Source organism: Lepisma saccharinum, chromosome 24 (genome assembly GCF_977018435.1).
Source record: "Lepisma saccharinum chromosome 24, izLepSacc3.1, whole genome shotgun sequence".
NCBI classification, from domain to species: Eukaryota; Metazoa; Arthropoda; class Insecta; order Zygentoma; family Lepismatidae; genus Lepisma; species Lepisma saccharinum.
The window spans coordinates 36,136,286-36,161,581 of NC_139252.1; the positions used below are offsets into that span (position 1 = coordinate 36,136,286).

At 38.6% G+C, this 25,296-nt stretch overlaps 1 protein-coding gene across 3 annotated transcripts in view; it reads left to right on the forward strand.

Annotated features, from left to right (window-relative positions):
- LOC145978032 (synaptic vesicle glycoprotein 2B-like) overlaps window positions 1–25,296 on the forward strand; it is a 53,562-nt gene that overhangs the window by 24,261 nt on the left and 4,005 nt on the right. For 2 of the 3 annotated variants that reach the window (XM_083110420.1, XM_083110419.1), the window contains exons 7-10: window positions 4,960–5,201; window positions 15,496–15,641; window positions 17,085–17,347; window positions 22,081–22,240. In XM_083110420.1, the coding sequence (XP_082966546.1) occupies window positions 4,960–5,201; window positions 15,496–15,641; window positions 17,085–17,347; window positions 22,081–22,240 (811 nt within the window). Of the gene's footprint in view, window positions 1–4,959; window positions 5,202–15,495; window positions 15,642–17,084; window positions 17,348–18,036; window positions 18,100–22,080; window positions 22,241–25,296 lie in introns of those variants that run through there. The other variant, XM_083110421.1, reaches the window with a different exon arrangement.

The window sequence follows — 25,296 nt, forward strand, 5'->3', positions numbered from 1 at the left end:
AATATCAGATGATTGCGACAACGTGTATTTTTACACGCGACAACTACGTAATATCCCCCCCCCCACACACACACAACAAACAACAAATGCTACAATATCTTACGCACAGACAGTCCGTGTCACTGTACACCAACTGAAGATGTCACTTTCACCACACAAAGGGGGTGGGGAGCAATACCAAAAGTGTTCGCACGCGATCATTGTGACGTAAAAGAGACCAGTTTTGGAAGCGCTGCACAGGCAAGTCTGGCTCTCGTAGTCTACGTTTGACCTTCATGACTGCTGTTCCCGCGAGAGGAGCTCGAAGGGTTGGTTCTCTCCGGCAGTCGTCCCAATCGTGTTGCAGGTGCTGGGATATGATCAGCAGTTCGCTCTAGGTTGTCATACGCATTGAAGAGTACTAGTATGTTGCATTGAAAGAAGTTGACGTGGTGGAGTGGGCAAGTCAAGTATCGCAACAATTGGTCTGTGGTGTTCGTACGGTGATACGGCCAATTTGTGCAGTGTGCCAGTGTTAAACAAAAACAATACTTTGCAGTTCCAGCTCCCTATTACACAGATGGCTGCGTATACGACCCAGCAGCTAGCAGACATGCATCTCATGTATGGGGAGGCACGTGGTAATAGCCGTGAGGCAAGGTGTCTTTATGGAGAACGCTTTCCACATAGACGTTTACCGTCTCACACCTTCTTTCAGGTAGTGGACAGTCGACTGCGTGAAACAGGGTCAGTGTTACCACCGCGACAAGAAGTTGGAAGACCCCGAAGTGTACGCACACATCAGTTTGCAGAAGATGTGTTAACAGCGGTCGCAGAACATCCTGGCACCAGTACGCGAGTACTCGCTCGGGCACGAAACACGTCTCATGTGAATGTTTGGCGAGTGTTGTCAGATGAAGGAATGCACCCTTTTAAACTGCAGAAAGTACAAGAACTGTTACCTCGTGACTTTCGCCCTCGTATGGAGTTTTGCCAATGGTTGTTGCATCAGCTGGACACAAACCCTCACTTCGGGGCAAACGTATTGTGAACAGATGAAGCCATTTTCACCAGGATGGATGTCTTCAATAGTAGAAACAGTCATGTATGGGACTTTGACAACCCACATGCACTTTTTGTGGCCCATCACCAGCACAGGTTTTCAGTGAATGTGTGGTGCGGGATAGTACATGATCATTTAATTGGACCATACATTCTCCCTGTTCGCCTGAATGGTCGCACGTATCATGCATTTCTTAGTGAGGTTCTGCCTGAACTGTTGGAGACCGTACCTTTGGCACTGCGGCAAGAAATGTGGTACCAACACGATGGTGCACCAGCTCATTTCGATCGTAATGTACGACATTTCCTGCATGACGTGTTTCGCAATAGGTTCATTGGTAGGGATGAGCCTGTGCATTGGCCACCGAGGTCGCCAGATCTCAACCCTCTCGATTTTTTCTTCTGGGGAGAAATGAAAACCCTCGTATACGACACACCTGTCACATCAGCTGAGGACCTCGTTGCTCGCATCAACGTCGCCGCCGCGACGGTAGCAGATACACCTGGCTTGTTTGCTCGTACTCGACAATCCTTGATTCGTCGCTGTCATCTCTGCGTAGAAGTAAACGGCAGACATTTTGAAAACCGTCTGTGATTATTGCCCTCGGCAAATACCAGTGAGAACACTTTTGGTATTGCTCCCCACCCCTTTGTGTGGTGAAAGTGACATCTTCAGTTGGTGTACAGTGACACGGACTGTCTGTGCGTAAGATATTGTAGCATTTGTTGTTTGTTGTGTGTGTGTGTGGGGGGGGATATTACGCAGTTGTCGCGTGTAAAAATACACGTTGTCGCAATCATCTGATATTGTGTTTTTCTTTCCCTCCTCCTGTCTCTCGTATGCCACATGACATGATTCGTTCATTCCTCGCGTGTAACTGGGGTATGCAACCGTGCTCAACTTTTCGGATTTTGTGTTCGGTGGTCATGTTTTGATGTTTGAGGTCGGGATGTGTTGTCTTTAACGCATTTCTCATTGTCACGGTCCTTCTTGCTGCGTTACATACCTTTTCCATGCATTGTTGTTGCTGGAAATCCCCAATTCCTTTGAGGACTCCATTGCGCATGCGTGCAGTGAACTTTTCATAGTGACTTCCGGACTGAGCACATACGATTCCTTTATGATTCCCTTGGAACCGCCTCTCTATCTGTGATAGTATTCGTCCCAGTTAGGTGTGACGTTCACTTTGTCACCTTTTGCGAGGCTCCTATCTCGGAAACGAAGCCTCAGTCGTAAAAATGGAACTTAGACTTTTTGCTTGTTTTCGTGTGAGGAATCACCTCCCAAGCGTTGTAAACGACCTTTAGAAACACCCTGTATATGTCATCTGCAATGTGCTGTTGCAATGCGGAAGGTGTATATATATATATATATATATATATATATAATCACATAACGTGATTGTTATTCATGATTGGGGAAGAAAAGACATGGTTGAATAACAATTACATGTAAGCAAATTACTAACTCTTTCTGCGAAAGAGTATATATACGAGGGTCACTATTTATATTTTGAGCCTAACAATGAAAAAACAGGAATTTGGCATTGAAAACTGCTTTATTGTTTTTCGAAGTATTCTCCTTTATGGTCAATACACTTTTGCATTCATTCGAAACATTTGTCAAATTAGTTTTTCCAATCTTCTTGAGACACCTCCATAATATGGTTTTTGAACGCATCAACGGCGTCTTCCGCCGACGAAAATCGTTGTCCACGCAATTTATTCTTGACATTCGGGAACAAGAAGAAGTCATTGGGTGCCAAATCAGGACTGTATGGTGGATGACCCATCAATTCGATTTTTTGACTGTTCATAAAGTCGGTTGTTAGACGAGATGTGTGACAGCTGGCATTGTCTTGATGAAGAATGATCCGACGATCCGACGGCGTTTGTTTGTTTTCCATATTTGACCGAAGACCTCTGGCAAACAAATTGTTGTGTACCATTCAGAGTTGACCGTTCTACGTTCCTCTAAAGGCACAGTTGCCACATGACCAGTTTTTCCGAAAAAACAGGCGTCCATTTGTTTCGATGTGCTTAGAGCGCGAACAACTTTTGTTGGATTGGGTTCATCTTGAAACACCCATACAGTCGACTGCTGTTTACGTTCCGGCTCATATGCATATATCCATGATTCGTCACCTGTTACAATCTTATATACGTCTTTTGAAGCACCACGATTGTATTTATTGAGCATTTGTTTGCACCAATTGACGCGAGCGTCTTTTTGAGTTTTTGTCAAATTGTGTGGGATCCAACGAGAACATACCTTTCTCACAGCTAAATGATCATGTAATATTTTATATATGCTGGTGGAACTAATGCCTATGGTTGCCTCAATCTCACAGTATGTCACATGACGATCTTGCAGTATTAGGTTTTGCACAGCATCAATGTTTTCTTGAACAACAACTGATTTTGGACGACCTTCGCGATTCTCGTCGGTGAGCGAATGGCGGCCACGATTAAACATACCAGCGTTTCACAGTGGTAAAGGATGGGACTTCATCGCCAAATGTGGAAGTAAGTTGATCGATGCACTCTTGTCTTGATAATCCACGTCGAAAATCGTAAAAAATCATCGCACGAAAATGTTCACGAGTTAATTCCATTTTATTGTTGTCGCGCAATCTCCAAGGCAACATAAACAACGCAAATGAAGCTATTGACAAAACATTTGAAGTACGTTATGGTCAATAATGCCAGACGATTCCGTGCAAACATCAAATTGCACCTAACTTCAATCAGTGTTGCCAAGGCTCAAAATATAAATAGTGGCCCTCGTATATATATGCGCCACCAAAATTAATAGAACCTCTAGAAGTAAGTTTCGCAGAAAGAGATAGTAATTTGCTTACGTGTAATTTTTATTCAACCATGTCTTTTCTTCCCCAATCATGAATAACAATCACGTTAGGTGAGAACTGCTAGCTGTAGTAAAGACAAAAACAGTAGCCCAAGAGGAAGAAGATGAAGAAGAGATGAAAGAGTATCAGTTAGACATAAGAAAAGTTCTCAGCTCTCATGCGGTGTAGTTTGTGCATAATAGAAAATTGAAATATGACTAAGAAATGAAGTTTGCGTCACACGTACATTAAGTTGCACTTCTTTTTGGTTAAATCACGATAGCTCAGTCGTTACGCATCTGACTACCATTCGAGAGACCCAGGTTCGATCCCCGATGGGGGGATTTTTCCCCACTTGTTCAAGCAGCTCTGGTGCCCACCCAGCATCGTATAAAGTGGGTACCTGGCGGAAAATGTGGGGTGAATGCGGCGAGGAGCATGGTGCTGATCACATCACCCCCCACCTTCGGCTGTGATCAAGAAAGTGTGGGACCCTAACTCCACATCCCCTATTTGCCTTCATGGCATGGTGCAAAGCACAGGGGAGCACTTTACTTTTTTTTTACTTCTTTTTGTTAAGTTTTGTTTTAAGTCCACTTTATGCACATATAGACTAATCAGGACTGAACCTACAGTTTAAAGTGGGATTCAAACGACTGTGCAATATGCCTCCACTGTGTATCGAATCCAGGATCCCTTGATTACAAGGCAACAATGTAACTGCAATGCTATTGTTGAATCCAGAGTTGCACTTGTTGTTGACCTTAAAAGCAATGACTGTGATTATGAATTGGAAAAAGAAGGGAGTGATGAAATGGAAATTTGCTAAAGAACTTCCATTTTCCAGTAGGGGCTTGTTCAGAAAATGCCACAATTAAGGGGATAACCACGACATTGACATGCACTTTTGAAACAGAACTAAGAAAACTTACATAATTCCGAGGATATTTGGTCCCCAGAAAAGTATTTTCCTGGTTAGTATCGGAAAGTACCATATTTTTTAACACTACAAAACGTATCAGTTCGTTCGTTAATACTTTTCTCTTTTATCGTTATCTTGTCACCCTAGGACTCCTTTTGCTCCAGAGACCTAACACAAGAGGATTCTACAACTGGAAGGAGTACCACATTGGTGTTTGGAAGTCTTATGTGTTTCTGGGTAGTCTTCCGTTCCTTGCATGTGCCACTGCCATTCAGTTCTTCCCTGAAAGCCCAAAATTCTCATTCGTCAAAGGCCATATGGAGAAATGTTTAAGTGCCCTGCGACAGATTTTCAGATCCAACACGAAGGACACACGACAACTATATCCGGTAGAGTATTTTAATTTAAAAGTTCTGGTGCAGGTATTTTAAGTTGTTCACAGTAGGTATTTCCACCGACAGAATGAAAGTTCCAATGACGTTGAGACACAGGAAGCAACCTCGCACGTGTCTTCTTTGCTGTCTCTCGACCAGCCCTGATGATGACTCCAAGATGAAGTCAAAAGCTTGGACAAACTTTCAGCATGTTTTGTGTTGTTTCTAACAAGCTTATATTTTACTAGAAAGGAATAGGAAAAAGGACATTGAGGTAAAAACCTGAGTCTAGTCATCAACCTCACTATTGCAATTATTGTAGACATATACGATGTCTTTAATGGTCGAGTTAGCCGTGGAGTGGCGGCTAGCATGCCGAGCAGTGACAGCACATCTGCCGGCAAACTGGATTCAACATCCTCGTAACTGGAACCGCTAGTTATGTAATGAAATAAGCTCGTAGAATTACATTGACAGCTACAATTAATATGAGCACGTAACTTGTTACAAGAGGTGTTTGAAATGTTTTCCTCCTGCTTCCACACATTTACAGCTTTTTTTAAGGAAATTATCACTAACATGTATCAGTTCCTCTTCCTAAATGGCTTCAATTTCTCTCCCGATGTTTTCTTTGAATTCTTCTAATGTATGGCTTCAGGTTTAAAAGTTTGGTATCTCGCCACGCAGATGTCATGTCATTCTTGTGCAAAGCGCCGGAGGGATTTTTGAGGAGTATGTTCCATTCATGCTCCAACGTCGTCGAGTTTCTCCTGAGTATGCTGTTTTACCGTTTGCTTCTTAAGAACAGACCCTGTTTGACTAAATTTGTTCACAAGTTTTCAAATACTGTCTCTGTGTGGAACAGGAACATCTGGGAATTCTGCTGCAAATCTCATTCTAACTTCCCTGCAAGAATTCGTAATGATGTAAGAGTCGTATATAAAAAAAATGTTGTTTTGAATTGTACATATAGTGTGACATTATTAGACTGCAGAGAAGCTACCATTTCCAACAAACCGCATATCTGTATCTAGCATAGTTTACATAACTAAAACAAAACAATCTAAAACACTTGTTAACCACTTACAGGGTTGCTACACATCTGGAAAACAGGGAAATGTCAGGTAATTTTGCAGATCGTCTGGAATTTACATGCATTTTGGAGTCTGCAAGAGAAAGAGTTGCAAAATGAACAAGCAGTTCACTTCTACTTCTGGATTCGGTTCTTGTTATTCCACTCCCAAGGAAGATTCAGTTCAGAAACTTGTTACTTTCGTTCTTATGATTCCTTGGAATTTCTGTAATAAAGTTTCACTTTTATAATACTAGATATTGGAAAGAATGTCAAAGTAAAACTTGCAGTCCAAATATCTGATTGATAACTAAAGTACAGGGTGAGCATAAAGTCTTTCCCTGATTACAAACTTTTATTGCTAAAGAACTATGCTAGATACAGATATGCGGTTTGTTGGAAATGGTAGCTTAAAACTCATAATGTTTTGTTATCAGTACACTTCAGTACACTTCGACATGTGCTCAACTTTGTTGCCCTTAGAACGTATAGGCAATAATCAATTTCTCTCCATGTCTTTGCCAACATCTCTTCCGTCACCGTCTCTATAGCATCCTGTATTCGTGCCTGAAGAGTTTGCATATCAGGAACTGGTGAACTAAACACTTGTGTCCTTAACGTAACCCCATAAAAAAAGGTCAAGAGGTGTTATGTCCGGCGAACGCAGTGCCCATGATATGGGACCGTCGCTACCGATCCATCTGTCTGGAAAGGTGTCATGCAAGAACTGGCGAACAGTTAACCAGTAACTGAGGCGCAACGTAAAGTTTCAACATGTCCAGGTAAACTGTTGACGTAATGGTAGGCTCAATGAAAAAGAACGGTCAAATAATTTTGTTGTGCATTAAGCCACACCAAACATTCACTTTCGGGCTGTCCCTTATGTGCTGTAACACGACATGTGGGTTTTCCGACCCCCATATCCAGACAATATGTCTGTTTACTTTCCCGGATATGTGAAATGTTGCTTCATCTGAAAATTACGCTAACTGAGACACAAGAGAAGAAGAAATCAGACAAGAGAGAATCAGACAAAACAAAGAAATGGAAAAAAAACTTGACGTATTGCACTACTTATTGCCTTAGGTTTTATTTGCCTATCTACCGTGGAAGTTGAGATATAAATATTCATAATCAGGGAAAGACTTTATGCTCACCCTGTATATTGACAATGTGATCATAATTATCGGAAAGGTTGGTGAAGATGAGGCTATTGTCTATTATTTTATAGATCTTAGTCTTGTTGGCATTTCCTATAGAATTCTTATATGCAACAAAAAATTCTCCATATGCTGTGTACTTATAAATGTAAGCAAAAAAAAGGAGCATTTTCTACAACACTATAAATCCACCAGAAAATGAAAAATTGTGTATAGTTTATGAACTTTGTTGTTTTTATATTGTGGAGATCTGTTATGGTGAAATAATGTACTTCTGTTACCTTAGCCTGAAGGCTAGATGCACCCAATACATTTGATACCGATTGTAATTTTATATTTTACTCTTTGAATTTTCATGTGTTCTTGTGTGTGTAGAATGAAATTTGCCCCCCATAAAAGTTTTGAAAGTGAATATTCATAATAATTTACAGATTATATATTTAATTGAAAAACACAAGGTTCAAATCAAAAATCATGATGATAAACATGTCTGGAAAAATTGCATTTTTGGACTGGAAAACCTGGAAATGTCAGGGAATTTCATAATCAAGAAATTATAGCAACCGTGAACTTAACACTTCACAAACACTTGCAAACTGGACACCAGCTATCTGGATACAGCTGTGGGTCTAAATGCCGGCAGACTCGCTGTCACTCCGTGACGTGCTAGCCGCCGCTCCACAGCCAACTCGATCGTTAATAGCACTGCATAATAACTTGAAAAACTTCATGGTGCTGGGCCCGTCAAACATCTCTTCGCTGTAGATGTGTGGTCATTTTATTCAGACCCATCACTGATGCTTTCTGGTTTCAATAGCTCCCCAATTGTCCTTACGATGCTGGGTAAACAGAGACATTTTGGAACTTCCACCAGGGATTGAACCTGGTACCACTCGCATCAAAGGCAAGAGCACCAACCATTTTGGCTAAGTGGGAGCTCACATGGAGATACGAGGGTCACTATTTATATTTTGAGCCTAACAATGAAAAAACAGGAATTGGGCATTGAAAACTGCTGTATTGTTTTTCGAAGTATTCTCCTTTATGGTCAATACACTTTTGCATTCGTTCGAACCATTTGTCAAAGAAGTTTTTCCAATCTTCTTGAGACACATCCATAATATGGTTTTTGAACGCATCAACGACATCTTCCGCCGACGAAAATCGTTGTCCACGCAATTTATTCTTGACATTCGGGAACAAGAAGAAGTCATTGGGTGCCAAATCAGGACTGTATGGCGGATGACCCATCAATTCGATTTTTGGACTGTTCATAAAGTCGGTTGTTAGACGAGATGTGTGACAGCTGGCATTATCTTGATGAAGAATGATCCGACGGCGTTTGTTTGTTTTCCGTATTTGACCGAAGACCTCTGGCAAACAAATTGTTGTGTACCATTCAGAGTTGACCGTTCTACGTTCCTCTAAAGGCACAGTTGCCACATGACCAGTTTTCCCGAAGAAACAGGCGACCTTTTGTTTCAATGTGCTTAGAGCGCGAACAATTTTTGTTAGATTGGGTTCATCTTGAAACACCCATACAGTCGACTGCTGCCCGACCCTTTGGCCGAGCGGTTAGCACATCGCGCTGCGACGCCAAGGGTCCCGGGTTCGAATCCCGGTCGGGCTTGGTTGTTTGTGAAAGTCCATTCATCAATTTCATCATTTCATCACTCATCCCCATCTTCGCAAATTAGCCAAGAGGCACAAAACGCGAAGTAAAATAAACTAAATCAAATCAAACAGTCGACTGCTGTTTACGTTCCGGCTCATATGCATGTATCCATGATTCGTCACCTGTTACAATCTTATATACGTCTTTTGAAGCACCACGATTGTATTTATTGAGCATTTGTTTGCACCAATTGACGCGAGCGTCTTTTTGAGTTTTTGTCAAATTGTGTGGGATCCAACGAGAACATACCTTTCTCACAGCTAAATGATCATGTAATATTTTATATATGCTGGTGGAACTAATGCCTATGGTTGCCTCAATCTCACAGTATGTCACATGACGATCTTGCAGTATTAGGTTTTGCACAGCATCAATGTTTTCTTGAACAACAACTGATTTTGGACGACCTTCGCGATTCTCGTCGGTGAGCGAATGGCGGCCACGATTAAACATACCAGCGTTTCACAGTGGTAAAGGATGGGGCTTCATCGCCAAATGTGGAAGTAAGTTGATCGATGCACTCTTGTCTTGATAATCCACGTCGAAAATCGTAAAAAATCATCGCACGAAAATGTTCACGAGTTAATTCCATTTTATTGTTGTCGCGCAATCTCCAAGGCAACATAAACAACGCAAATGAAGCTATTGACAAAACATTTGAAGTACGTTATGGTCAATAATGCCAGACGATTCCGTGCAAATGTCAAATCGCGCCTAACTTCAATCAGTGTTGCCAAGGCTCAAAATATAAATAGTGACCCTCGTATAAAAGTGATGTGAAACAATTAACAGTAAAAATGAAGTAAAAGGGTTAAAAGAAGCTGTGAAAACCCATGAAACTTCAACATTTTAGTGTGTTATTTTTTGCCATTGTATTCCTGAACATCAATAGTAGTCTAGGAGCTAGACGAGTTCTATTGGAATTTTGAGAACCAGAATTTTTTTTTGTTTATATGACTTCTATGATATGTAGGCATAAAAGAAAAGTTGGTCAAATATCTGATATGTGGTCATTTTCTAGAAATGTCCGCCATTTTGAATTTTCGATTTTTTTTTAAAAAAAAATTTTTGTGGAGTAATATGGGGGAGTAGTATGTCATTTTATAGGTTTTCAAGCACGTTGAGCTCAAAAAAAGCACAGAATGTGCTCTACAAATAAGAATAAATGGTATGTGACTTTTAAATTTTGAAAGGGGAGACATTAAATTGAAAAAAATGTAATGTTTCCATGTGCTTTATTTTTCATCTCAATCAAACATTTAAACATAAATTGTTTCTTTTGCACTTGAAAGATGTACAGAAATTGAAGTTTCAAACTCTGCAAGGACACACCGTAGGCACTTCTGGCATGTACAGGGTGGAACAAAATCAGAGGTCTTATATGATCTGTTACGATAGGGTTGTAATTACAGTATTTTCTACATAACCATAATTTAAAGGACCCAGTGTTGGTCTGTTTTCCAGCACGTTCATGTACATATGGCACTGAAAGAGGCACGCTTTATGTGGAAGAGCATATTTGAAAACAGGGAACAAAATTTCAAAAAGTTAAGATATTTTGCTTGGTTGTATTGTTGGAACTAGTTCATCTAGATGAGCCAAGTCAGTACCTTTGCAATGAATTGCTCTGCACATTGCACCATCGTCCATTTCCATTTATGCATCCTCGTCCCTTAGCTGGCTTATTGTAATGTTGCTCTAATGGTTGACCTAAGGCAATACTGCCAAGTATTTTGTTGAAATGAACATTGAAATGACGAGTCGTGAAGTCTTCATATATCACAGGAGGGTGCTCCCCTTTGAGTTTCAAGCAATTACTGTAATATAAAGTACACCAACGTGCACTATTATATCAAATGCAAAGAAAAGTGGTAAGCATTTTCTTAAACTACATACATGGAAGTCCCGATTATTGTCTGCCTGCTCAAGTTAGGTGCTAATACGAGGGCTGCTGTAAACGTTTCTGCAATCAGTATGGAAACAGACGTGTGAAATTCTGGGAATGGCTTTATTGTTTTTCAAAGTATTCACCCTTAAGATCGATACACTTTTGCATACGCTCAAACCAATTTTGAAAGCATTTTTTCACTCTGAAGCTGATACCTCAGAAACTGATGTTTGGAAATGCGTCAACAGCTGCTTCAGGCGACACAAATCGCTCACCACGCATCTTTATTTTTCATGTGTGGGAACAAAAAGAAGTTATTAGGTGATAAATCAGGTGTCAGTCATTAATTCGACATTTTTACTGGACAAAAAATCAACAGTTTGGTGTGCTGAGTGGGAACTGGTGTTGTCGTGGTGAAGAATAATGCGACAATTTGGGTTTGTTTTATGCAATTCATTGATTACCTCTGGCAAACAAATTGTTGTATACCACTCAGTATTTACAGTCTTCTTTACAATCTATTTACAATCTTCTAAAGCTATTGTTGCCACATGTCCGGTATAACCGAAGAAAGAAGCAATCATTTGCTTGCCAGCACTCCTAGAATGAACCACTTTTGTTGGTTTCGGCTCACTTTGAAACACCCGAACAGTGGATTGTTGTTTAGTTTTTAGTTCGTATGAATAGATCCAAGTTTCGTCTCCTGTAACGATGTAGTACACCAAATTTGACTTGCCTTGGTTTAATTTTTTGAGCATTTCTTTACACCAATTTACAAAAGCCTGTTTTTGAGCTTCGGTCAAGTTGTGTGGGATCTAACGGCTTGAAAGTTTCCGTATGTTCAGATGACCATGCAAAATCGTATGTATTGCTTTCATGTCAATGTTCAAGGATGCCTGAATCTCACGGTATGTCACATGCCGATCCCTCTCAATCATTTCACGCACAGCATCAACATAACTGGCAACAACAGACGTGGATGGATGACCTTCATGAAATTCATCACTGAGAAATGTGCGACTACGCTGCAATTTGGAAAACCAATTGTACACATTCCTATTGGATGGTGCTTCATCTCCAAAAGCCAAATGAAGTCACTCGATGCATTGTTTCGGTGTTAAATTACATTTGAAATCATAAAAATCATTGCCCAAAAGTGTTCACGAGAAATTTCCATTTCTCACACGAAACTACTACTTCAAACTGCTGTCAAAAATAAACGAATAGGCTTAAACAAACAATCAAAGATAATTTAAACATAAAAAAGGTCTATTCTTCTGATTTTTATAATAGCGGAACACTAGCGCCGCTGTTGGTGGTAGTTTGCAGAAACTTTTCCAGCAGCCCTCGTACAGACAAACACAGATCCTAATAACAAAGTGCTTCATTATGTCGGAATTCCCTAAAATCTATTGTGCTACTGACTAGAATATGGACAACATTTTTGTTTCATACAATAAATGCCTTTCTTCGTGTATTGGGAACTACAAGTGTGAATAATTGAAAACATTCCAGAACACTTTGATGTTGACATTTATCTAAAAATGCTTTCCATTGAAGTGGTTCTACGAGTCCACAAAGCATCCAAATTGGTCTAACTGCCTGAGCATAATGATGTTCATTTACAGCCCCTTAAGCTGAACGTAGGCCCATTGTTAAATTTTCTACAAGAATTTCAAAAGCTCTGCTGGTTTTGTTCCAATACATGAGATTACTAGCCGGACCCTGTGGCCGAGTAGTTAGCACATCGTGCTCTGACGCCAAGGGTCCCGGGTTCGAATCCCGCTCGGGCTTGGTTGTTTGTGAATGTCCATTCATCAATTTCATCACTCATCCCCATCTTTGCAAATTAGCCAAAAGGCACAAAACGCGAAGTAAAATAAACTAAATCAATCAACATGAGATTACTTGTCTTGATGGTATGTCTTCAGGGAAGTTGAGCTGAGGCACATTACAATCATTAAGAAATCGCGAGAAAAACTAAACATGTTCCCAATCCCTTTCTGGCTTTCTAATGTCAGTATCTAAATCACTATTTGGCATAAAGTTACTAGACATAGTTTTCTGGACTATGAATTTCTTCCAATATAGAATGTGGTTGGTAATTTTGAACCTCATGATTTTGAAAAGGAATTAGTACTGCGCCGTGTGTTCCATGCATACCTGACAGTGTAGCTTCTTTATGATAACTGTCCATAGCATCACGTACGACAATCTCAACATTTATTGAATGTGGTATTGAGCCACCGTGTCCTTCAGCTCTAATGATAGTTCTGTTTGCTAACATCTGATCTTGGCGTAGGACAATATCATAGCAGCAATAGAGTCCTTGATGGTTGAACATAGTGATAAGCTATTTTGGTTTACTTAAATTCTGAATAGCTTCTTGTTTTCAACCCATTATGAATGAGAAAATAAGCAACTTGTAACAATACGTTGTATCTACGCTCAGTACTTAATGTTTTAGAGGCTGAAGCTGCTAATTCTTGTAGAAACCTTTTCCCCTCTGCTAGTTGAAATTGCTCAAACTGCATCACTGACTTTATATCACACACATCACCAAATTTTCAATCCAAGTTAAACTCATATTTTTTTGCTTCTTTACGGATCTATTTGTGCATTCCTTAACAACACCAGTAGACTGTCCTTTATCTACAACCATACAATAGTAAATACTAGATGGAGAGGCAAACTAGGAAATGAATTTTTCCCTTGGATAAGAAAAAGTAAGCACTATCACCATACATTTCAACGATCATAGATTCAAAATCTTTGAAATTCTAAGTTTGTGATTTTGCTTCATAAATTCATTACGAAGATCATACAATTTATTTGAAAATTCAAACCTTCAAAAAATTTCCTTATCTTATGATGCTTCTGTATTAATACAGGATCACTTTGAGTCTTGTTAGAGGCTTTAAACTTCTTGTTTTGATATATTGTACCTGAAGCAAAAACACTTGGCACATCATTAAAGGTAGAAGTTATTTCAAAATACATCCAGAGAGAATCCTGTGCTCTTGGATGCTCAGAAAGTCGGAAAAGTTGTGTTTCTCCTTTCTATTTCAACTGATTACAAACCACACATATGGTTGATGTGGATTTTGATTCACTTAGCCTTGGAGTGCATTTTCTTATTTGAGACTTGTCGGTTTTCTTTGAAGTCAATTGTAGAGGATCCTGATCGAAATATTCAGTTACTTGTATCGACATTAGAATATACGGTCTGTAAAAGGTCACATGATAGAAGAAGTCGTATTTGTCTATAATTACACCATCTCTTAGTACACCACTTGATTCTTTGAGTCTCTGTCGTCAAAAGACTGTCCCATATATCTTTTCTCATCCTTTCGATTTATGTATCAACACAAACATAAACTTCAGCAGAGTCTTTTCTCTTTTTCCTGGAAGGAGACTGTACTGATTCAACTACAGTACTTTCATTTTTAATTCTTCACAAGACTGGAATTATTCGTCAAAATGGAAACGAAAAATGAATTAATACAGTGTTCTTGAACGTATGTACAAACAAAGAAGGAACGTTTATGAAGGATCATATATTTGTAAAGAAAGAGAGAACAAATTAAATAGGGACGATGGGAATATACATGAAGTTTGGACAGGAATGTTTAAAAAATGGGATAAGAAAGAATATAAGAGTCTTGGATTCTACGTCACCCCAGAAGTTTTGGGTGAGGCTTCGAAAGAGCAAGATTTTGAACTAGATATGATGTAATCAGGAGGGGAGGGAGGAGAAATGATGAACAAAAGACAGCCAGTTCAACTGCTTCCACATTCGCAAGGGTAGCTCGTTGCAGACAACTTGACTGTGAAATAGTGAACAGCTTTTAGAATTTTAAAAGTTTTTACAATTTTTGAAAGTTCATACAGGAAGACAAATAAGTTTGTATTATAGGTTTTAACTTTGGTAAACAATGGCTTTAAAGCACGTAAATTTCCAGTGCGTAATCGATCTTCCTATACTTTTCATCTAACCCTTAATCCTGATGACTATGGAAGAAATATTTTGACGAATATTATGAATTGCTTGTAAAACACCGAAACCTGAAGAAGAGAGAAGTTATCTCTTGAAATGTCGTAATTGAAGAAAACGTATTATACTCGCAAAAAATGTAAGTAAATAACAATAACAGCATTTTAAATTTTGCCATCAATTTCTGCAAACTCATACTTCTATCTCTCCATCAAAAACATAAAATAATGACATATTACATTGCCATATTATGCAATAATAATTTTTTTAAAAATATATATCGAAAAATCCAAGATGACGGCAATTTCTGCAAACTCACCATGGGTCAGACCATGTGACCAATTTTTTCTAAACCACTAACCATAGTAGAGAAAGTTTGAACAATCAAAACTTCTAGCTCTCATCTTCCAACAGAACCTTCCCAGCTGCTACGTTATAGGTGGGAACAGCATGTGACATGCGATTTTTAAGGGAATACTATCACACAGTTGTAATGAAAAAAATATTGAATTTTTCATAGGTGAGGCAGATTGCTAGCGAATCAGAACTAGCAGAGGGGTGTAATGAAGTGTATTGCCTTCCTACTGTGTTTACGACAAGGAAACCTATGACTCCATTTATATGTCTGCTTATAGCCATGCTTGCTCAATTTACTGTTGCTTTTGGGTAAGTAACTACACTGTTTCTTTCTTCCTGTTGTTTTCTGCCATACAGATATTCAACATTTACATATGTAAAACAACATATGGCCACCTACTTAGGTAGAATATGGTAGGACCTGCTTGTGTTGTGATTATTTAATAGATTTTAATGGTTAAGTAACATGTTAGGGGCACAGTAACTAAACTATTGCCTTTGAAAACCCTTACCTGTAACTTTAACCTTCTTGACTGTTTGTGTGACATTTTTAACAAACTTTTAAATATATTATTTATTATAGCTGAATACTGACTATAACAGAAATATTTTACTTTATAAAAATATAAGACTGAGATGATACCACTTTGAACCGATACCCATACTGCTGGGCCCCATGGCGGAGTGGTTAGCACATTGTGCTACAACACCAGGTGTCCATTCATCAATTTCATCATATCATCACTCATCCCCATCTTCACAAATTAGCCAAAAGTGGTACGAAAGGAAAGTAAAATAAAGCAAATCAATTAAACTGATACCATACTGATGATGACACTCTGAGAGATTCCCACTGATACAGATAGTTGAAAATTGTAAGAATCAGAAGTTGTTCAAAATATGGATTAACATTATTGTGTAAGTATTCCACTCCAATGTGTTTTTTATCATGCTGTTTGTGTGTTATTTTAGTGTTTTAACAAATATGTTACCGGCACGTGACGTAAGAAGTTTTCTACAGTCATATATCAATTTGCTTTAAAATATTTGAGAATTATATATCAATATTAAAATAACTGATCTAAACACAAAATCCATTTTTTCCCAACAATACTGGTGCAAAATGAATTAAAAACTTCAAATTTTGCATAATTTCCAGGTTAATTAAGACCCCCATGAAAGTCTTGTGTGGTAATTTTGCAAATTTCGTGCAATACGAAAATGCCGGAAACGTATATGAACGTATTGGGAAAAAAATTCCAACTGATTTTCCGATACTGATACATCTACATCGGCTTAGCCCTATAAAAATAATAATTGTTAGTTCATGTTATATTATGTCTGCTACCTTGCTAAATTAAGAACTGGTAAATAAAATTCATTAGATCAAAACCTGATTTCTTACAAGAGAAAAGTTTTTCTTTTCATCAAAACAATCAACATTGTAGCTGACAATGATGTGAACTGTAGTGTGTGTTTGTAATGGGTATAGTGCATATATAAATGGTTCAGTACTAAAGTAATTTGTAATGGTAACACATTAATATATTTTTTTAAGTACTGTTCTCAACTCTGACTGTCAGTTATCAGTATTGATACATTTTATGTCAGTATTCCATTGGTAGTAAAACGTAATCAGTGATGTGGCCAAAGATTGTAACCATCATTTGGCCTGACACACACATACACACCACAAAAAAAACAAAAAAACTTTAAATATGAGCAGATGTTCCTTTTTCTTCTTTGTTACAGATTTTGCCAGCTTGACCTGTGGTTTCCAGACATTTTATTGAAGTTTGAGAGATTCTCCCACATTGAAGGAACAAACATAGTTCCCACTTGCGAGTTCATCAGGGACTCAATCGATCCTTCGAACATGACGAAAGTGTTGATATGCATTACTAAGAGAGACTCAAGACTTTTCTCACAGGCTGTTGTCATTGCATTCACTTGCTCTCCTTTCATTATTTGGCTTGCCGTTCGCATCGATAAGGATGGAAGAAAATTTTTCATTGGTAATTATAAATATTCAACTAAGTTTGGAGTTCATGTATATGCATTATACTACATAGAGAGAAAATGACTTGCTTTATTTTTTATCTAGTTAGTTATTTTGTAATTAATGGATGCAATGGCATAACAAAATTGCTAAGGGCCTGCCCACAAGAAACAAACCGGTCCGTGAACTTAGCCCGCCACTTGTCTAGAAAATTAACCAAGTTTTGTCCATCGTTAGTGCTACGTTAGTGCTGTTTTCTGCCATAAAAAGTTTTGTTAGTGCTCCTATAATTCCAAAATTAGGACCATTCAAAAATTGAACAGGCTAACTTCACGTAGCCTGCCATTTGTCTAGAAATCTCAAGAAACTTCGCCCATCGCTAGTGCTACATTAGTGTTGCTTTCAGCCTTAAAGAGTTTCGTTAGCGCTACCATACAGGCTGAGTCAAAAGTCCCTGACCACCCCTTATAAAATGAAAGGGAGTGTAGATTCCAGCAATTGGTCATGGTAGGCCTAGGAGGAAACTTTTTGGTGCATGTCATGACAACGTCCGCCATCTTGGATCCAACTTCATTTTTTTTAAATGGGGTATGGTTTTGGGCTAGAATTTTACCAGGAATTCATTTGTGGAAGTCAGATTTATGAAAACTTTAAGGATAAGGAAGTTATGGGCATATGAAAGTGATAATTGCGTATCATTTACAGGTGCTGAACCATGCCATTGACCAAGGCTGAACGAATCCAGATCATCAAATGGAGGGGGGGTGCAGTTTAGGACAGGCCACAATCTGGTAGGCCCAGAACTGCCACTGACGAAGGAACCGCTACGTTTGCCAAGTCTCTGCAGTGCAGCACACGTCGAATGTTTGTGTTTTATTATTATTATTCAAGATGGCGGATTGTACTCAGAGCATGTTTTTCCTCCGCAAACAGTGTCATTGTTCTTCTGGTGTTTTGTTACATTTGTGTGCTTCAACATCATATTTGTGGAGAACAGCTTCCTAGTGTGTCAGTGTTGAGTATTGACTCTAACTTTGATGGATGGAACCTAGCAAATAGGACCTTTTTATTTCCTGCAGCTGGATGTGTACCTGGACCCTCCTCAACCTTGTCGCGGTCACCGACCCAAGGGGAGCAACCACGAGGTAAGCAAACCGTCACCCGGTACTTTCACCTGCTCTGCCTCATGCTCATGTGCGGTGACATCCACCTGAACCCCAGTCCCTCAAATCAAAATGAAACCTTCTCTGTATATTATCAGAATATACAAAGCATAAGAAAGAAACTCTCTGATTGTGCTATAAACCTCAGTGAATTAATACAATATGACTGTTTAGTTTTTACAGAGACCTCGCTGAAAGATACTGTGAGTGATGCTGAACTTCCTTCGCCAAGCACTTTAATATTTTTAGAAATGACCGTCTAAATCAACGTGAGGGTGGTGTCATGATTTGTTTAAACACAAAATGGAACTGTAAACTACGTGGTGATCTGAGTCGAGCCTGTGAAATAATTTGGGTGGAACTTAATATTCAGAACGGTAAAAAACTTCTTCTTGGTGCTTACTACCGCCTGCACAAGAACTCTCCCCTGCATATCCTTGAAGCTTGCAGGGATTCGGTGTTGGCAGCCATGAAGTGTGGAAATGTCCTGTTGTGTGGTGACTTCAATCTTTCAATTGACTGGGAAAATCCAACCACCAGAAGTGCCAATTGCTCAAATGACAAATGGTTTATCAACACTTTAATACACGGCATTGGGTTGAAGCAACATAACATACACATAACACGAGGCGAAAGTAATTTGGACTATGTGCTGTCAACACTGTGTGGAATGGAGATAACTCCACAATGGAACTTGCTTCCCTCAGACCATGCCTCTCTCGATGTCGCTGTGCACCTCCCGTCCGCTGAGAAGGTCAAGAACCTCTAACGCCAGAATGGACCGTGCCGCCTGTGGCGAAAGCCCCCTGGAATGAAATTCGTAGAGCACTAGATGCCTACCCCTGGTTTCTGCTGGAACAGGAAGACATCAATGACGCCGTGGAGATGTTTGTGGAAGTTCTGCATGCTGCAATAAATTACTTTGTTCCCACCAAGAAAGCTTGCTCTGCGAAATACCTGGTTTCATTTGATAGTGAACTAATTCTTATTTTGAAAAACAAGAAACAGGCTTGGAGCTTGTGGAAACAGTACCCCAGTGAACACACTTACAAAACATTCTGTGATATTCGGAGGCACTCAAAAAACCTATTCAAAAATAAGTATATTCAAATACTCAATATTCTGACCAAGGCAGAAATTTATTTTATTATAAAACATAAACTAAACGTAACGTTTCAACCTTCTAGCAAGGTCTTCTTCAGACTCTGCACCAAATGCAAATGTACATTATGTTCTTACCAGAACAAAGTTTTAGACAATTGTTAACGATGTACTATGTATAGTTTTGATTTGTTTTCAGTGCTACAGTGTTTTCAGTCGGGTAGGTGGACGTATTCAGTGGTTGTGATGCGAGATTGTTCTTTGTTTGTTGGCATATGGAGCTAAATGTGTACAATTATTATTAGCCTCTATAAGTCATATCACTATATTTCAGAACAGATCTCACAGGTGTGACAAACGAATTTCATATGAATAAGTGTCGGACGACATTCAAAATCTAAAGAAGTGTTATGTTTCTTTTCAAGTACCGAAAATTGCATGAGTGTTAGCGATGTTCTCTCATTGGTTTCATTGTTATATCTATCCTTATCGTGGCAAATATTCGAGAGGGAGAAATACAATGTTAAAGAATCAAAGACTACACAAACTACCCAATTCTTAAATTACAGGAATTGTAAAGGTTAAAATTTGGCCCCCAGTCCGGTGGTCTAGCGATGAAACTGCTGCCTTGATATCAAGAGGTCCCGGGTTCAATCCCCAGTGGAGATAACTTTCATTAAGTGGTTCGGATTCATTAGAAACTGTAGCTCTCATCCTGATTAGCCTCTGTGCATATAGTGGGCTTTAATATAAATCCGTATCAACTAATCATTGAAATAGGATGCGGAAATTTGCATGCTTTGGCAACGTTATTGCTTGCAGTCGTAGTCCTTCATGTTAATTAATTATCATTTTTGAGGTTAGAAAATAATTTCTGTTATACCATTACAGTGGTTTTCATGCAGGAGAATCAATCTTTTAAACACATCTAAAACTATTCTCGCATTTGTAGTCCTAAGTTCCGAGTTTCAGTCATTGAACAAGGAAACAAGATATTTCATCATGGCAAAGAAAATAGTATCATTATTATATCACACATTTTCTATTCGAGGGTGGTATTGTGTATTTGATTGATTGATTGATAAGATTGATTTGGTGTTTTAAGTCCACTTTATGCACAGTAAGGCTAATCGGGATTGGACCTACAGTTTAAAGTGGGATCCGAACCACTTGTGCCTCCACCAGGTATCAAACCTGGGACCCCTTGATTACAAGGCGACGATGTATTGTGTATTTGGGGGCTACTTTATTCAGTTAGTTACGCTTTTCTGAAGCACAAAAAGCTACAATCTTACAAAGCTACATTATGAGGCAGAAAGGAACTAAAAATAAAGACTCTTCAGCACCTCCCTGTAACAGTTGAAAGAAACATTTAAAATTGCCTTTTACGAACTTTATAAGCTTTGTGTTTGTGAAATATGAATACCCACATCGCGGCAAATCAAGTGTTACCTTCGTAATCGAATTGGTAAAGAGAGGTTGAATGCTCCATCTATTCTGTCCTTTGAGAAAGAGCTTGCAAAGTCTTTGTTTTTAAACATGGTTGTAGCTGCTCATGAAAGCAGACATATCTTATCGTAGTTTCTATGCTGTGTTTCATTTTCTCATTTTAGCAAAAAGTACACAAACTCTTTACCTAGAAATAGTGTTACATGTAGTATTTACCAACGAGTTGATATTTTTAGTTTTTATAGTGTATTTTGTACTGTTCATATGAATAGTAAGTCTGTGATATTATTCCACTCAATAATGGCTTAGGAAGGGAAAATTATATAATTTTTGCATTTTATTTGACATGAAAGATTCGTGCCTGAAAGTGTGTACTTTTGTCTATGACAGAACAAAATGCAGTGATTTTCTTTGGTTCTGACTGTAAAATATGTCACTGGTAAAAATTATACCGTAGTAAAGTATTACGTAAATACCTTTTAGCCAGTATTAGCTAGCCCCCCCCCCCCTCCCGAGATTTTGACTCAGAAATCTTTAGCCCCCCACTTATTTCAGGCTGGCACCGTCATTGTGTGAGTGTTGGTCATTTGGTCCAGTGTTAGAATCTGAACAGCATGTGAACATCAAGTTCATGAGCAAGTTGCAAAAATCTGCTTCAGATACACTATCAGCCCTGCGTTTATACTGCAATAAGGAAATCTGCAGTTTATGACTGGTTTTCCTCGTTTAAGAATAAACAAGACATTGTAGGAAAACTGGTGCAGTGAGAGGGAGTTACTTTGGGGAAGTGCACCACGGGATCTCTAGGACAGAATGGGAAGTAATGTACTCATTCATATTTTAATATTAGTTACGGAATAGGAAAAATATGAACAGTATCTGTTATTACTCTTTTACTTTTTTTATAATCAATGTTGTATGATCCTATAGGATCATACAAAAGAAATATTTATTTCCTTATATGGTTGCAACACTATAAATGGTCTATCTATAACTTCATATGCAGCATGAGTGAGCCGTTTCTTTTTATTTTCAGCTGTTGGTCACATTTTTATTAGTGTGATCTGTCTGGCCAGCTACTTTGCGCATAGTCTTGTCTTCTACCTGACAGTATCATGTCTATATGAAGCTTGTGCACGCATGGTGACCATTGCTACAAGATGTTTGATTGCTGAAATTTTCTCCACTTCACATAGGTATGGAGTTGTAAATTGTAAGTCACTCTGTAATGTAAATATGGCTCCATTACAAACAAGTAACATGCAAGCACACAGACTTGTTCTCTCAGACAAATCACCTCATGTTGCAGGAATAAAATACCATAACAAACTTCCCACACACTCACAAGAAACTGAAAGCAATTAAACAATATTTAACAGATATACCTCTATATAATCTCAATGAATTTCAATAGTTAAACTGGATTAGTAAATTGAAGCGTTTAAATTCTTTTGATACTGTATGTCTCCTATATTTGGATTTTCTCTTTTAAAAGTTTAGTATGTGACACTTATAACTGTTTATGTTTAACCCATATGATTTATTTGTATTTTTGTGTTTGCATTTTGTTCTTTTCATTGTAATCCTACTCCATTTGTAATATTTAGTATTGTATGATGTTTTCCACACCCATGGATATGGGTCTACGGAAATATTTATTTATTTATTTATTTATTTACTCAGAGTTTCAGATACAGTCTTATTTGGCCATTTTACACTGAAACAACATAAAGTAGAAACAAAAGATAAAAACAATAACAAGATGGGATAGATTTACATGATCTTCGTCAGTAATATACAAAAATTACGTTCTGGAAGGAAAATGTCTACATTCAGAGGAAGTTTGTTGTAGATTTCTGGGAGTCTGTAAAACAAGGAGCGTTGTAGAAGGGATAGCGTAGTGGTTGGGTTGTGGAAGAGTTGCAGGTTGCGTGTTAGCTTTTGGGGTACCCTAAGTTTGAATTCACTGATTAGGAGATCTGTTCTGATTTTGCCATTTATTATCTTGTATAAAAATTTCATGTCAGCTAGATCACGACGAAATGATGGAGTGTGAATATTCAGAGCAGCCATGGTGTCTCATTTGGATACATGTCGAAAGGAAGGTATTCTTAGTTAACAATTGCAAGAAAGAAACTGAGAACAGAATCTATTCTGGTCAGATTGGTTTTTGAGGCCATTGCCCAAATTGGGGAACAGTATTCAAGGATGGGTGAGATGAAAGATTTAAAGAATAAAGCAAGAGATGATAGGTTTTGAATTTCGCTAAATCTGTATAGAAGACCGAGTAGGCGCATGGCTTTTTTAGTGGTAGCAATAATATGATAATTAAAAGTGAGTTTTTCATCCATGATAATACCTAGGTCCTTTTGGGTGGAAACGTTTTGGATTGGATTGTTTTCAATAGTATAAGTAGACACCAGTTTGTTCTTTTTTAGGGAATAAGTAAGGGAAGAGCATTTCTGAGGGTTTAGTTCTAAATTCCACTGACGACACCACTTAACAAATTCTGTGAGAGCATTTTGAAGAATAAATAATTTATTATTATTATTATTATTATTATAAGTATGTTATTCATACTTCTAATCAGAGTTGGGGCATAATGTAATGCTAGTAATGTGTTACTTTCTTGATGATTGCGTTAGTAATGAATTACTTATCGGCACTTGCATTAGTAACACATTACCAAAATTACCACTGTAATTGTAACACTAATTCATTACATTGGGTTACTTGACTTACCTTGATAAATTCATTTCCTGTGGCGTAACAGCCTGCGAATGCCAGAGCCTACCTACCGACTGCCTGTCTCACTCTCACCTGCCAAGGTGATAGATCATCCAACCGGTTACAGGGTGACATGTGGTCAGCACTACAAACCTCCAGTAGTTGTAGATTTCCATGACCGGGTTACACTATTTATTTGTATCTCTCCAATTTCCTCACAATGGTGTGTGGCCATCAGTCCCTGCAGTGTCTATATCACTCAATGTCTTGCTTTTGAAGCCAGTGGGCAGAGTTTAAGATGGCCACATCTACTTCAACCAATGACTTCAACTGGCAGAAGAACATCGCATCGCGTGCTGCAAGCACATGCAGGCTGGAAGTATCATGGAAGTAGGCTGCAACTGCAAGCGTGAACTAGAGGTTTACTTTACACTTAAATACTACTTTATTTGCTTATGAAATGTTTTTCTTTCAGGTTTCATGTCGCTTCTGCTAGTACAGCCCACATGTTGAGCAGGCTGCTATTGCTTCCTAAATCTTATACAAAAGTACACAAAATTACATGCTTTCTTACGGCATCTTTGAATGTTTTGATCTGATTCTGCCGGTGCTGTCATGTGACTCGGCTTCAGAAACAGCGCACATGGCTTACTTCTCCCCTTCCTACCTCCATGATAGGCCCCATACACAGGCCAAAATCACAGGAGAAAAGTTGTTACGCTTCGCCGAGGAGACTCTAACCTTCACTCTTCCCGTAGCTGAGCCTGAAGCATGATACCTTAGACCGCACATCATGGTGCCAGACTAGAGGATTCATTCCCCAGGATAAAACATGCTTTGTTGTGTTGTTTTAAACATGCGTACATAACCTTACTCTGGGGACACAACAGAGAACAACAGATGTAATTCTTGTGAAACAATCAAATGTCATTATTGTATGACAATGTACTGTAATGGTAACACTTTACATTTAGAAGCAATGTATGAGAATGGTAACACATTATTTTTTGAAGCAAAGTAATGGTAACATGTACTTTATATTGGTTAACTTCTAATAATGCTCTTCTAGTAACAGAAATGTTCTTACATTTATTCGGCATTTCACATTTTTCTTTCTCAAGAACTACAGTATATATGGAATCCAATGCTAGTTACATCATAAAATGAATTTTGCAATTTAGATCATGTGTGAACTATGCTTACTGTGTAATAACAATATTATAACTTGAATTGTGTATTGAAATAGCTGCCCTGGGACTTGACTGCATTGGTCAAAGAGACCTCTGGAGGTACATGGCATCGTGCATGGTTCTGATCCCACTTTAAACCATAGGTCTAGTTCCGATTAGCCTTTCTGTGTATAAAATGGACATAAAACAACAATATAAACAAACAAATTCAATGAGACCTCACTACGTATAACCAATTTTAACTGTGCATTATGGGCCTCCCCGATGGCGCAGTGGTAGCATCGTTGCCTTGTAATCAAGGGGTCCCAGGTTCGATATCCAGTGGAGGCACATAG